A 14,680-nucleotide genomic window follows, 5' to 3' on the forward strand; every position below is an offset into this window, starting at 1 on the left:
CTCAAGAATGACCATCTCAACAATTATGTATGCTCTTGCTGACAACTTCAGCAACCCCATAAGTCATGTTGTTTTAGTAGAGTCCTCATCTTGATCATTTTTAAATTGAAATTGTTTCTCCCCGTGAATGTGTTGATCTTAATGCTTCCTACTGTCATCTTAATTGGAGAATGAACAATTGAATAACCTGAAGCTCTAATATCAGTTTGTTGTAATGAAAATACGAGAGATGATGTAAACAATAAAATGACATGAATTTTAGCGTGGTTCACCAATATAAAACTTGACTACGTCCACCAGAAAGAGAGAATATTGTTAAGGAAATCAAAACATAAATTACATCATGAAAAAATTGGGTTATGACACGAATTTTTATAACACTCGGTCCTCGAAACCCTAACTGATACATAATTGAGATTAGAAGCGATGTTCTCATGGTAAAGACTTTAACTTTCTAAAGTGCCCGACTGCACTTTTAAATAAGTCTCAACTAAGTCAATACCAATATCTTGGTAAAGAGTCTCCAAAATATTGTCACAATATTTTTCTAGTTGCATTATCATAACAAAATATTAGATTTGAACATGCCGAATTCGCAAGCGCCCAAATCGCCGTCGTCTGGTTCAAACGCAGCTTCATGCGTTGTGGCTACAATCTTCTTAATCTTTGTGATCATCATAGTACTGATAATCTTCTTCTCAATATTCAAACCTAAGAATCCTGAAATCTCTGTTAACGCCGTCCAACTTCCCGTCTTCTCCTTGGTTAACGGCACTGTTACTTTCACTTTCTCTCAGTACGTCTCCGTCAAGAACCCTAATTTGGAAGTCTTCACTCACTACGACAGTTCTTTTCAGATCCTATACGCTGGCGTTCAGGTCGGCGTTCTTTTTGTTCCCGCTGGGAGAATAGAAGCCGGTCGGAGTCAGCTCTTCACGGCCACCTTTTCCGTCAGGTCTTTTTATTTTTATTTGTTTTAATTAATACAACAATGGCTTGTCCCAAATTTATTTTTTTAAGATTTTATTAAAAAAAAAAAGGAAAAAAAAAAAAGAGAGGAGGTTATTTGGGTTTTTAATTTGTTAAATTAATATATTTTTTTATATTTAAAATTTAAATTTTAAAAAATAAAATAACAGTAATTTAATATTTTATTGATAAAATGAGTGATTTAAAAGTTATAATGATAATAATGTGATAAGATAGAATTTATAACACCAAAAATAATCAAGAAAAACCAAGATCAAACCGGCTCCAAGATAATGTGTCCCATTTAATCCTCATTTACTTTGAGGCTTATTTGATTTTGTTATTTAAGGGTTTAAACAAAAATAATTGATGGAAAAATGTTTTTTTTTTTAAATTTCATTTGATTAAATTATTATTATAATGTTGTTTTATTAAAAATTTTAGAAGAATACATTTTTTTAATATTTTGTTGATTAATTAAGTAATTAAATAATTGAAAGTTTTATAAAAAAATAAATTTTAATTTATAAATTAAGTAATTAAATAAGTAGAAAAAATAAAATGTGATATACGAGTTTTAGAAAAGAAAAAAAACAAACAAATATACAACTGGATCTAAATTTGAAAATATTTTTTATAAACTTAAAGTTCTGATTTTGATTGAAAATAACTAGGATTTGGGACATTTGAATGGTTAAATATTATAAAACTTGTTAATATATATTTTAAATTATTATTTCATTCAAATCAATATTTTAAATAACTTTTAGTCTTGGTCAAAAGATTTTTATCAAATTAATTAAGGATTTGTGTTTTTTAATTATATTATTACATCCTCCTATGAAAATGCATAAATTCAAATTTAATACATAAATAAATCCATACATTCTCAACATCATCCCTAGTCATTACATTTTAAATAGCCCAAATTAAAAAAAAAATAATTCAAACAAAGCTAATCAAAATGAATAATATTTTATAAATTAGATCATTTGCAATTGGGGGGAAGAGATTCAACCGTGGAGGTTGGGCCCAAATTAACAAACGGTTTGGTTTGGATCTAGGATCGGGCCGGGTATGGAGATTGACTCGAGATTGGAGATGTCGGGTCGGGGTCGGGTTAGGCTATTGCATTTCTTCTCTCATCATGTTGAGGCTAAGTCTGATGGTAGGATTGGAATCTCTGTTAGTGACGTTCTATAATGGGATTTCGTTGTTAAAAATTTTATTTGATTAAAAACATTATTATTTAGAATTATTTTGATTAAATTATATTTTTTTATTTAATGTTTTAATTTATAAAAAAATGGAGTAAAGTAGATAATTTAAATAAATGAATGATTTAATTAATTAAATAGTTATAATTAAAATGAGATTGTTTGAATCAAACAAGTCTTAATATCTTCTTTGCTGATGTTCAGTCATAATTATTTATAATTTTTTTGATTTTGAAGTAATTTATTATTTTTTTGTGTTAAAATGTTTGTTTGATAAAAAGTAAATTATTTAGGTGATTTGATTTAAATGATTAAAATATTAATATTATTTATTATTTTAAAATGTTTTAAATAATAAAATGAAGAATTTATAAATTTTACTTTATTATTTATATAATGATTGAAGAAATATTTAATTATAGTAATTCTCCCAAACAAGTTTTAGGATATTTTGCATTATTTGAATAAATTTAAATTATTTAAAAATTGGGTTAATTTTGAGAAAATAGATTTTTTTTTGTAAGAATATTTACAAAATTATTATTTAATGATAAAAATATAAATAATTTTGTAAAGAAATAAAAAAGTATTTTAATTAATTAAGTGATATAATTAAAGAAAAAGGAAGTAAAATAGTGTTTTTTTTAAAACACTAGTTATTTAAAGTTTAACTAATCTCTGAAAATTAAACACATAACCAGTAAACACATCTACCTAATTAAACAAAAAACGAAACTAAAACTTTAGGAAGATTGAACGTTTCACCTAATAATTTTTTTTTTATAAGTATATTACCATTTTTCTCTATTCAAAAAAAAAATTCAAGCCCATTCAAAAGTTAGTAAGATGTAAATTGACATGTTAATTTCTAATAATTTAGAAAGAAATATTCTCCAATTTAAGTTGAAATAAAATTTAATATATTTTTGTTGGAGTGTAACTAGTCTATTGATTTTTGTTTTGTTTTGCTTGATTTTTTTTGTTTTGTTTTAATAAAATTGTTAATAGTCCAATGGATAAATAAAATAATGTTTAATTGTTTAAGAAGTTAAAAAACATTATTGAAGAAGGCTTGATAAAAATTTTAAAGCATGAAATTTAATTGTAGACACAAATTTATTAATTATTTCTAATATGTAATTGAATTCACATTGATTATTTCTTATATGCATTGAAATTCACATAAAATAAAAAGTGGTTAAAAACATAAATTTAATTGTAGATACAAATTTATTAATTATTTCTAATATTTAATTGAATTCATATTTTATTTTATTTTTGGAAAACAGCTTAGTGTCATTTTATTAAAAAAAAAACTCAAAAGAGGGAAAAAAATACAAAAGTTTAAGATCAGATCTAAACAATTTCTAGACTTGACAATGAAGCAATAATTAAATTACAGACAATAACAATAATCAATTAGCGTCTACATCTTTTTACTTTTATTCTACTTATGACATTCTCAAACGAAATATCTCATATCTGGTAGAGCTTTTTATTCTCTTCATTCCTTTCGATTCCTCTCCAGGATTGAATGGGTGCATTTCCATCTGAAGTTATATCTCTCCAAATATCTTCAGAGGTTCTACTTCTTCCACTGTGAGTTCTTGAATTTCTTTCTTTACAGATATTGTAGATTACTGCTCCAAAGTAGCATTTCAACATACTTACATAAAAAGATCTTTCTTTTGCTTTATTCTTCGTCCACTCTTGGATTTCTTCCCATATTCCTGGAAAGTTGATGATGTTCATGTTTGTAGCATACATCCTCTAAATTTGTATTACAAAAGAGAATTCCCCAAATAAATGGTTTATGTTTTCCTCAACTCTCGAACATAGGACACAATTGATATTAGGAATGTTTATATATTTTCGAATTCTGTCTTTTGTTGTCAACCTTTTCCTGAATACCAGCCAGAGAATAAATTGGTGACGAGGAATAATCTTTGGAGACCATACCACATTATGTCAATCTACCTCCTGTCCTCTTGTTCTAACCATTTCCCATGCCTTTCCTGTAATATACTTCTCATTACTTTATGTTTTCCAGCATATTTCATCATTACTTTCATTGAGTTGCTTCTGCCTCATTAGGTTTAGGATTTTATCACCTTCTGGAATACGCCTCAAAAGTGAATCACATTTACCTTCATACACGCCTCTAAATGAGTACTTGATGTATTCTCTTCTAACTCTGTTTCCTTGCATTTATTCTTTGAATATAATGGGAATATTATCCATCCAAGAATCATGCCAGAATAGTACCCCTCTTCCATTTCCAATTGTGGTTTTCACCATTTGAAAGGCATCTTTTTTTTGTTTTTAGGATTTTCTTTAATGACCATGCCATTCTTTCATTGATGCTTCGTGTCCAGATACTCTGCTATTCTTTCATAAATCTTGTATGCACCCATTTGACCCATATGGAGTCCGCTTTTTGCTCAAACTCCCATAAGCTCTTGATGGTGAGGGCTTTGTTCCATTCAACATAACTTTTTATTCCTAGTCCGCCTTCTTCTATGGGAGTACAAACATCCTCCCATTTGACTTTTTTTCCTCCTCCGCCTTGTGTTCTCCAGATGTAGTCTATCATGATTCTATCGAGTTCAGCCATTACTTTCTTTGGGATGACTATCTGTTGTTCTCAATAGCCAATAATTCCAAAGATGACACTTTTAACGAGCTCGATTCTACATGCATAAAACAGTTTTTTCGTAGCCCAACCCAAGACATAATTTCTAACCTTTTCTACCAGTTGTCTAAAGTGATTATATCAGAGTTGTTTTGATGACAGAGGTACTCCAAGGTATTTCACTAGTAGTTGACCTTCCTTGATTCCCATAATATTGAATATGTTTTCTTTCCTTTCTTCATTAACCCCTCCATAGAAAACCTGACTTTTGTCCTCATTGATGTATAGACCTATAATACTCGAAAAGATTGTTAGAGCTTCTTTGATTATACTAACAGATTCAACATCCGCATAAGCCACAAAAAATAGATCATCTGCAAAACATATATGGGTTATTGCTTCTTCTCAGAAGCATTTTTAAAATGCAGTCAAGAATTTCCATTATTAAGATGAATATGTAAGGAGATATAGGATCTCCTTTCCTTACTCTCCTTTCACCCTTGAAAAAACCTCCATGAATACCATTCACGCTCACAACAAAGTGAGGAATGGAAACACATTGTATAATCCGATCAATGAAAATAATTGGAAAACCTGCAGCAAGAAGGAATTCGTGGATTGATCCTCATCTGATCGAGTCAAAAACTTTTTTAATGTCAATTTTGAAAGCCACACGTGGCGATATGTTTTTCTTGCCATATCCATTCAATAAGCTCTACATGAGTAGGATGTTATGGGAAATAGAGCGTTTAGGAATAAATGTTGATTGCCCTAATCCTACAAGCTTATCAATAACTGTTTTCAAACGTTATGAAATAATTTTTGAAATAACTTTGTAAATAACATTGCAACATGAAATAGGACGAAAGTCCTGATTTTTTTCCGGAATTGAATTCTTAGGAATCAAATTCAACATTGTGACATTCCATTGCTTCAACATTTTCCTGTTTTGCAAGAATTCCAAAACCCCGTCGCTTACAACTTTACCCACTATTTCCCAGTTTTCTTTGAAGAAGTTCGCGTTGAAACCATCTGGCACTAGGCTTTTATCCCCTTTCATTGAAAATACAGCTTTTCTGACTTCTTCCATACTTAATCTTGTAATCAATTGGTTACCACTTTCTTCACTGATTTTCCTTTGCACAATCTGTTGAAGCAATCTTTGGATGTCCGCTATTATTGTGCTCGTTTCTGTTCCAATCATCTCTTCGTAGAAACTTATTGCTTCCTCATGAACTGCCTTTTGTCCCTATAAAACATCTCCATTTGAGTTTGTGAGTCTTAGGACCTGATTTTTGAAATTCCTTGATGAACATTTTTCATAGAAAAAAGAAGTATTATTGTCTCCTAATGAAAGCCAATTTTCTCTAGATTTTTGCTTAGCAAAACTTTCCTCTTTAGAACAAAGGTCTCTGAATCGCGTAAGAGCCTCTTTTTCCTCTTCCCTGTTATAAGGTAGATTTAGGGCTCTTAGTGCCTTTCTTTGTATTTCCTCCAGTTTCGTTCTGGCTTCCTCTACTCTTTTAGAAATCCCACTATATTTTTTCCGGTGTAGCTTTTTCAGCTTCCCTTTCAGTAATCTTAGTTTCTCACAAACTCTGAACATCTTTGTTCTATTAATTCTGATGTTCCAAGTTTCATTAAGGATTTTATTAAATTCTTAATCTTTCATCCAGAAGTTGAAGAACTTAAAGGGTCTTTTCTATTTTTCTCCTTCTCCCAAAAGAATTTTAAAGGATAGTGATTAGAGATACATGGTTGCAAAACCTGGATTTGGCTTCTTGGGTAAATCTCCACCCATTTTCATTCACTAGGCCTCTATCAATTCTTCTCTTTCTCATGTTGTCCGCGCCTCTTGTAGTTGACCATGAAAATAGATTACTTGAGGAAGACGGTTCAATGCAGCTTATGTCTCGAATGCATTCATTGAAATCTTGCATGTCTTGTGTTATGTCTGTCTCAGACTGTCTTTCATTTCTGAATCTTGTAATGTTAAAATCTCCCATAATAACCCACGGTTCGTCGTCAGTAATGTTTCTTCTCAAATCAATCCAAAGTGTCTTCCTCTCTGTCCTAGAGTTGCTTGCAAAGACTACCGCAAAGAATATTTTTACCCTTGTCACCAGATTGATAACCTCTATCAAAATAACTTGCTTGCTTTCAAAAAATTTCTTGATTTCAACCCTTCTTTTATCTCATCCTACCCAGATTCTACTTTTAACCCCATCAGAGTTATGAATAAATTCTCATTCTTCTTTGAAGCAACCCTGGACAACATTCTCTATTTGACTTTGTCTAATTTTTGTTTCAATAATTCTAAATACTGTGATTTCATTCCTTTCTACTATTCTTCTAACCTCTCTTATTTTTATAGGGTTATTTAACCCTCTAATATTTCATGTCATTAAGTTCTTTAATGAAAAGAAGATGTTCCAGCTTTACTTCCCCTTCCTTTATTTTTTCTTCCTTTCTGTTCTTCCCATATAGTAGGGCTATAAGGAATTATATTTTCCTTAATTTGCTTACCTTCCTGTTTTGGGATTTTTGTGTTTCTCTGGTCAACTTTCTTTTGAATTGGAGATTGTACAGTTTCAACCGATTCAACTACCTCTTCTTTATCTTTCCCATTTCCTTCACTCACTTCCCCTTTCTTGCTTTCTCCCATGCTTTCCCTTTCCACAACCTCTTCGGTATTGATTCTTGCTTCCAGTTCAAGTTTCTTTGTTACCTCTTCATTCTCAGCCTTTGATTCTGAATTTCTTACTACTCTATCTTCCATCCCCTGTTCTTCAAAACCATGTTATGAATTTCCTTCCTTATCTTGATCCTTCTGCTTACTCAATACTAATTCTTTAGTAACCTCTTTCTGCCTTTCATTCTCAACCTTTTCCTTTTCCAACATTTCTTGTTCTTCTTTTTGTTTCTTTTCTGTTTTTGTGTTTGTCTCTTTCTCGATCTTCTTTTTCCTTTCTTTTTCAATTATTTTCGGGCACTTGTAACAGAAATTTTCGAATGTATTATAGTCAAAGCATCTATTCGGCCTCCACTCATATGAGATTCTCATAATTGTGGGTTCATCTTTTCTATCCGTTACCGTCATCTAGTGTGGAAGATTTGATATCGGGTGTATCTCAATGCACATCCTAGCATAAGTCATATGCTCACATTTTTCTGTAGTTGGGTCCATGTAGAGTGGACTCCCCAATAGGCTCACAAAGTGACTTAATGCTTCAGGGTTATACATGTGGGGAGGAATGTTGCGCAATTGGAACCAGATTTGTGCAATTTCTTTGGGCTTACTAAAGATGTTCATACATTCTGTCCATTTCTCGAGTTTCGTGTAGTTTTTCCCAACAAATGTGTGCCCGTTGATCAGAATACTTTCGAGATCTGATCCTTTTTTGAATTTGAGAAAGTACAAGTCATGAATGTTTGATGTTACATTTTCTAGACCATTTTCCCTCAATTGTTCCATTAGGTTTTTTTTTGGTTACTAGAAATGACACCTTGTTTCTTCCGATGAAGTTGCCCACTATGACATTCTTCCATGACTTTACGTAGTTTTCCTCAACTTCTTGGGGTAGTTTGAATTCAAACGGGGAACCGATAATTTCAACTTTTGGCTTAAATGTTCCAAGGAAAATCTTTCCCCTTTCTTGAACTGGATTGTCAGCTTTTGTTTCCCCTTTATTCTTCTGCCCTGCATTTTGTTTCTGTTGTTCATTCTGCTCGTTACTCTGGTTTTACCCTGTTTTTTTATCCTTTCCTTGAGTTTTTCTTTGTTCTTCAGTTTTCTTCCAGACCTGGTCTACATTCCAATTAGAATTGTTCTTGATGAAGTAGACTCTGGTTTTGGGGCATTTAGAGAATTCTCTCAAAGTTTCAACAGACCAGCTCACAATAGTATCGTACTCCTCTTTTTTTAGGAGATTCCAGTCTTGTAGGTAATGTAGGTTGAGCTGCTCTGTGTACTGTTAGTTTTTCTCTTTGCTTAAAACGATTTGGCCTTTCTTTCCCAGTATTAATAATTTCGTTATCTGATTTCTAAGCCCTTTCAGATTGGCCCTTTCATTAAAACCAACCCTCCATTTCCTCGGGTCTATTTCTTTACCCAATGCTTTCGCTGTCATTCTTTGCATTTTTCCTGTTTCACCTAGATTTTCTGCATTAATTCTTTCTCTTTCCAATTCTTTCTAGATTACTTTCTCTACTTTTTCGTCTGAGTCAGGTATCTCAATAGTCTCAAGTTTAATTTGATTCCCATTGGAATCCGAGTTAATAACTTGTGCATTTTTATTTCCTTGACTTATTTCCAGAACTACTTTATTTTTTCCTAAAGCATGTCCTAGACTATTACAATCTAGGCTATCAGCATGTATTTCACTAACAGTTCTATTATCATTTGCATTCATCTCATGAGTGTTATTGGGATTGGTAGAAAACATACTCGGCGTGTTGACTGCAAAATCCTTATTATTGCTCTTGCTCACGTTAGTCAGATTTCCACCATTTCCTCCTGGCTTTGGAGACCCATGATTTTCAAAGAGGATATTCGTGTGATTATCTCCTGAGCCTATGTGGAGGTTAGTTGCATTCGAATTTTCTATCTTAGGATCAGGAGAGCATGTGTTGGATTCACCCATTGCCCGATTAAGAGAGTTGGTCGGGTTTGTACCAACTGTTGACAAAGAGGGAATTGCCCGTACTGCTGAAGCTACGATGTTTGCAAAAGTCATATTTAAAGTGGCCAACACGGACGGATTTGTGTCAGCCAAGTTTTTAACAGCTTTACAGTACAAATAGGTTTGAAATTTATTTCTTGATGTACTCTAGTCTTGACCGAGAGATCGATGAGTAGATTTAGTAGATTTCTGTGAAAATACGACCCTTCCGACCGAGAGATGAGATCACGACGCACACAGAACACGGATCACACAAATCGCACAGATGACACAATTCGCACGACAACGAACAATGTGTGATTTCTTTGCGACTACGACCGAGGGTTTCTCTAACGACGATTACGAACGCGAATATATTATCGGCATATTGCAACACTAATTGAATTCATATCGATTATTTCTATATGAATTTTTCTTATATGTATTGAAATTCACATAAAATCAAAAGTATTTCCAGATACGTATTATTCTTCCAATTTTTCTAATCAAAAGTACTTATCGACATATAATTTTTTGGACCTATCGACATACAATATAAGGTTTTGATGAATCATATACGAATGATCGCGGTACTTATTGACATATAAGGTTTTGGACCTATCTACAGATAATGTTTTGATTAATCATGTACAAATGATTGTAGTACTTATCGACATATAAAGTTTTTGACCTATCAATATATAAGGTTTAATTTGATGGATGATGTGTGAATGATCGCGGTATTTATCGACAGATAAGGTGTAGGACCTATCGACATATAGAGTTTTAATGAATTATGTAAGAATGATTGCGGTACGTATCGATATATAAGGTTTCAAACCTATCTATAAATAGAATTTTGATGAGTCATTTACGAATTTGACCTCCTTGGAAATTTTCAGAATTTTCGGAACACTTTTGAAAAAAATGCTTATTTTAGCGGAGTCATATCGGGTGTCTCGTAACCTTGAAAAGTTCTTTAATCGAATGCAAAGTGTTTCTAAAAATATATTCTTCATTGTACAAAACTTCTCAAGGATTTTCTAACTCTTTGAGGAAAATTCTCGATTTCGGTAGTTGCATACTTCAGGGTTCTAATATCTCTCTTCATTTCTTAATCGACATTCCGATATACTGGTGAAGTCCTTTGCGTACAAGGATTCACAATCTAAATATGTAAACAAATGTTTAAGCAAATTGGCAATGTAAGAGTTCACATTATGGTTCACATGTGTGCCTAAGGAGTGCATTCGAGTTTCCATTTCATCTTATTTAAGTCTAAAAAATCCTAACGAGAGTCCAAAATCATCTTTAGACTAATCATAGGGTATTTTGTTAAATAGACTTGAGACACAATAAATTGAAATCAAGAGATTTATAATGGCTTGATGCCAACCTTTATTGGAATCTAATTAGAGTTAGGATTACTCTTTCTAGATTAGAGACAAGGTTATAGCATACACAAGTAAAAGAATTCTGAACTTGGAATGTAAACGTGTAATGTACTTTCACAAACAAATGACAAACTACATTTCGTAGAGACTATCCCACGGGATAAGCGCATAGGACCTAGATGATGTGGCATTTTCCTCATGCGTAACCAAGCACCGAACCCTTAATCTGTGAATACTCTATTTTCTTTTCTTTAGTTTCTTTGAAGTAAACTAAAGTGACGACTCTTAAATTCAAACGAATTATTACGTGTTTGAACACGTATTAATCTGGAACATGTAAGGGACAATCACAAGAAGTTTATGGTATAGAACTCCACTTTGATTCCTCATCTCAAATAGATAAGACAACATTATATATGGATAGTTCTTTTATATACTTTTTGTGAAATTCGAGAGAAATGTAAGCTACAGGGTTCTATAGCATAACTTTCTTAGAAAAAAACTTTTTCTAAAAAAGTGCATAGGTCGTGTTTTTCATTTAAGTGCTTTCATGCGTCCCCTCCATGGACAGAGCACTCGAAATGATAGGTAAGGCATGAGACCGACCAACTTCGGATCACATAAAACGCTCTTTAAGACAGAGCATTCGAATGGATAAATTAATCTTAGGATTTGATCATTCATGCTCTAAAAGAAAAGAGGTTAAGTGGGCCTTAAAATTGGTAGACGCTTAAGAAGAGAGAAAGTCACGCGTACATAAAACATTATGGGACATGGGGGTACGAGGCAAAATTAAACGCGTACAAAAGGCTTAATAATCAATCTAAAATCTCAATGAAAATTTTAATATTAGTCTTCTTACTATCATATTTTAGAATGCGTGGAACTGTGAAAGAATATAAATTACTCATTATTTGTTAAAAATAAATGTCTTCTTTCTATATACATGATGTACAAAAATTAACATTATGCCTTTTACCTTGTTGATGAATTGAAATCTTCGGCAAGAATAATTGTTCGGATCAATTGGGAAGACCAATTCGCGTTTATGCAAACAATTTTATAAACAACGGAGATAATGACCATTCGATATGCAATGTGCTTTTCTATCGACAACTAATTACACATTGTAAATTTTGAATCTGATGCTAAAGGAGTTGTATTATCTATTTTCGACTCTTCAATTGAATGTCATTATAGTCATGATCCAATCATTCAAGATATTAAAGTTTACTACACCGTCATCAATCATTCAATCTTCAGTTTGTTCCACGCAATGCTAACGAACCCACATATTGGGTAGCAAACCATTGTCGATGTTATTTCTTTCTATTGTCATTTATGTTTTTTTACTAGCACCTTTAAATTGGTTGTTTTGTAATGACTTTACACCTTCGTAATAATATTTTGAAACACTTTTATAAAAAAAAGAAGTATTCTAATTTGATTCATAATGTTGGGTGAAAACAACTTAATAATAAGATGTTACATTTTTATAAGTATGGTATATGAAAGGGAATAAGTTCTATCAATCAATATACAATAATAAAAAAATACAGATAAGAAAGCTAATAAAAACTGACATAAGTTCAAATAATCAATATACAACCATAACCAATACAAATAAAAAAAGACAATAAATTAAAACTCACAAAAACTCAAACGATCAACATACAATAAGAACAAATACAAACAAGAAAATCAACAAGAACTCACAATAACTAAAACAATTAACATACAACAATAACAAAATATACTCAAAGGGAAAACAATCCATGGAGATTGATAGAGATATTCTTGCCGTTGCCATGTCCTAATGATCATATAGAGAAAATTCTTGAGCATCAAATTCCAGGTTAGGTTTCCACCATTGGTAAAGTTTATGAGCATCTAAAATTCCCTTTGCCCGGTTTATTATGATGGAAGTAAATGTAGTGGAATATCTGATTTCATCCCCAAGACCTTCATCCAGAAGTGTATAGTTGAAGTCCTAGCAGCAATGTGTGCTGTATCCGCCATTCCATTTTCCACCATCTTCTTCATATCATTGAAATAACTTTGATATTCTGAACAGATCAGATCCTCTTTATGAACACATATATTTGGTTTCCATTCAGCCAATTTTGCAAACATTTCCTCTTCTTTTTTATCTTCTTCTCCTCATGTAAAAGCTATAATATTTTCAGTAACTTTTAAAAATATCATTGTCTGTCGAATAACATTTTTCATTTTCCTAAACTTATTGTGACCTAACAACATTATAGCAGTAATGTATGGTGGGTTAACAACATTATAACATTTTTCATTTTCCCTTATCAATGACCATATGTTTTCCAGCACACATAGCTATACGAATGCCCGGCAAGAAAAACATTATCCTGTCCAAATTCATCAACTTTTTTCTCTACAACTTCCATTGCACTTTCAAAACGGGATTTCCAACTAAGTTTATTTATTAAAATGGACAAATTCAGTTTCATGTCATGAAATAATTCACGTCCTTTCATGGTGCCTCTAAAGGCAATTACACATCGTCGGTCAATTACGTAAACATCACCGAAGATGCTTTTGTCATCTTTGTCATAAAGTTTATCCTGTAATCTGAAGCCGAAGAACTCCCACCAACGAGGGGCTAACGCATTGTCCCCGTGTCGATGTCTTTTTTTTGTCACGTGGCAGGATATAAACGTCTTTAACTGAAGACGCATAAATAGTTATTTGATGACAATCATTATCCCTAACAAGAAGTTAGATGTTGCAGTGTTAGCATTTAATTATTATAAAACACAAATATAAAATAAGGTGAAAAAAATGTTTAAACTAGATGCCAATTTTGTAACCACAATGGTTGAAAAGTGATGGTTACTTCATAGAATGTACAAACAACCATAAAAAGAATAGTGGAGGTTAAAAGTTCAAAAAAATAAAATAAATTAAAATAGTTGGTTCATATATATATATATATAAAATTATGTTCTCCAATCTCCATCAATTAGAAATTGCCCATATCATTATAAATATTTTCAAGAATATTTATATGAATATTTAGAGAGTAGAATACCAGTCAACACTGAGTCAACACTAAGCAAATGGTATGGTCCAGATGAATCAAAGACATTCTTATCTGATCCATCGAAACACTAGATCACGAAGAACACCAAATTAAATATATTTATTGTAAGAATATAAAAGGACAAATTAACAAAATTAGAAGGTATATATAATCAATTCACATGAGTAGTTTAAGCTCCTTAATTTGTGGGTTGAAACAAATGAGAAAGGAAATAAGAAATAACAAATTATGAAAGAGCAAATGAGTCACTCATTTATTTATATACTAAATAAACTAGGTCAACTAATCAAAGTCCATAAGGTCAACTTGAGCGTTGGAAGAATATTAATTATGGACCATGTTCAACTGTCCGTCATAAATTCAACCGTGTTGTTTATTTTTGTTATTTATTAGCATCGGTGGAATTTAATTCGCAAGAAGAAAAATAATTATGTTTTTTAATATATATATATATATATATTGTTAGTTAATGCAGTTTGAAAAGTTTAGCCTTAAATATTACGTGTCCAAATCTAATAAGGGATAGAAGTAAACTCCTTAATATTGATCACAACATTTTATATTTAAGCAATTTTTTTTTAACTAGTATGAAACCCTACGTTGTACGGAAAAAGTTGTACGGGAAAAATATAAACGAAATTTTTATAAAATATTTAATTTAATAAAAGAGAATTTTTATAAAATATTTAATTTAATAAAAGAGAATATATTTATACGAAGAGAAAATATATAAT

The 14,680-nt window shown here is 31.5% G+C and overlaps 1 protein-coding gene across 1 annotated transcript; it reads left to right on the forward strand.

Moving 5' to 3' along the window:
* The first annotated feature begins 584 nt into the window (after positions 1-584).
* LOC124930428 lies at positions 585-2,172 on the forward strand. The gene is made up of 2 exons (XM_047470771.1): positions 585-955; positions 2,034-2,172. Exons 1-2 carry the CDS (start codon positions 585-587, stop codon positions 2,170-2,172), a joined length of 510 nt encoding a protein of 169 aa, XP_047326727.1.
* Positions 2,173-14,680: the final 12,508 nt, after the last annotated feature.

This window comes from Impatiens glandulifera, chromosome 3 (assembly GCF_907164915.1).
Source record: "Impatiens glandulifera chromosome 3, dImpGla2.1, whole genome shotgun sequence".
NCBI lineage: Eukaryota > Viridiplantae > Streptophyta > Magnoliopsida > Ericales > Balsaminaceae > Impatiens > Impatiens glandulifera.

Coding starts and splice junctions, on each gene's coding strand:
- LOC124930428 (XM_047470771.1), top strand. CDS start 585: ATGCCGAATTCGCAAGCGCCCAAATCGCCGTCGTCTGGTTCAAACGCA. Junction 956..2,033: donor ACGGCCACCTTTTCCGTCAG/GTCTTTTTATTT, acceptor GTTTGGATCTAG/GATCGGGCCGGGTATGGAGA.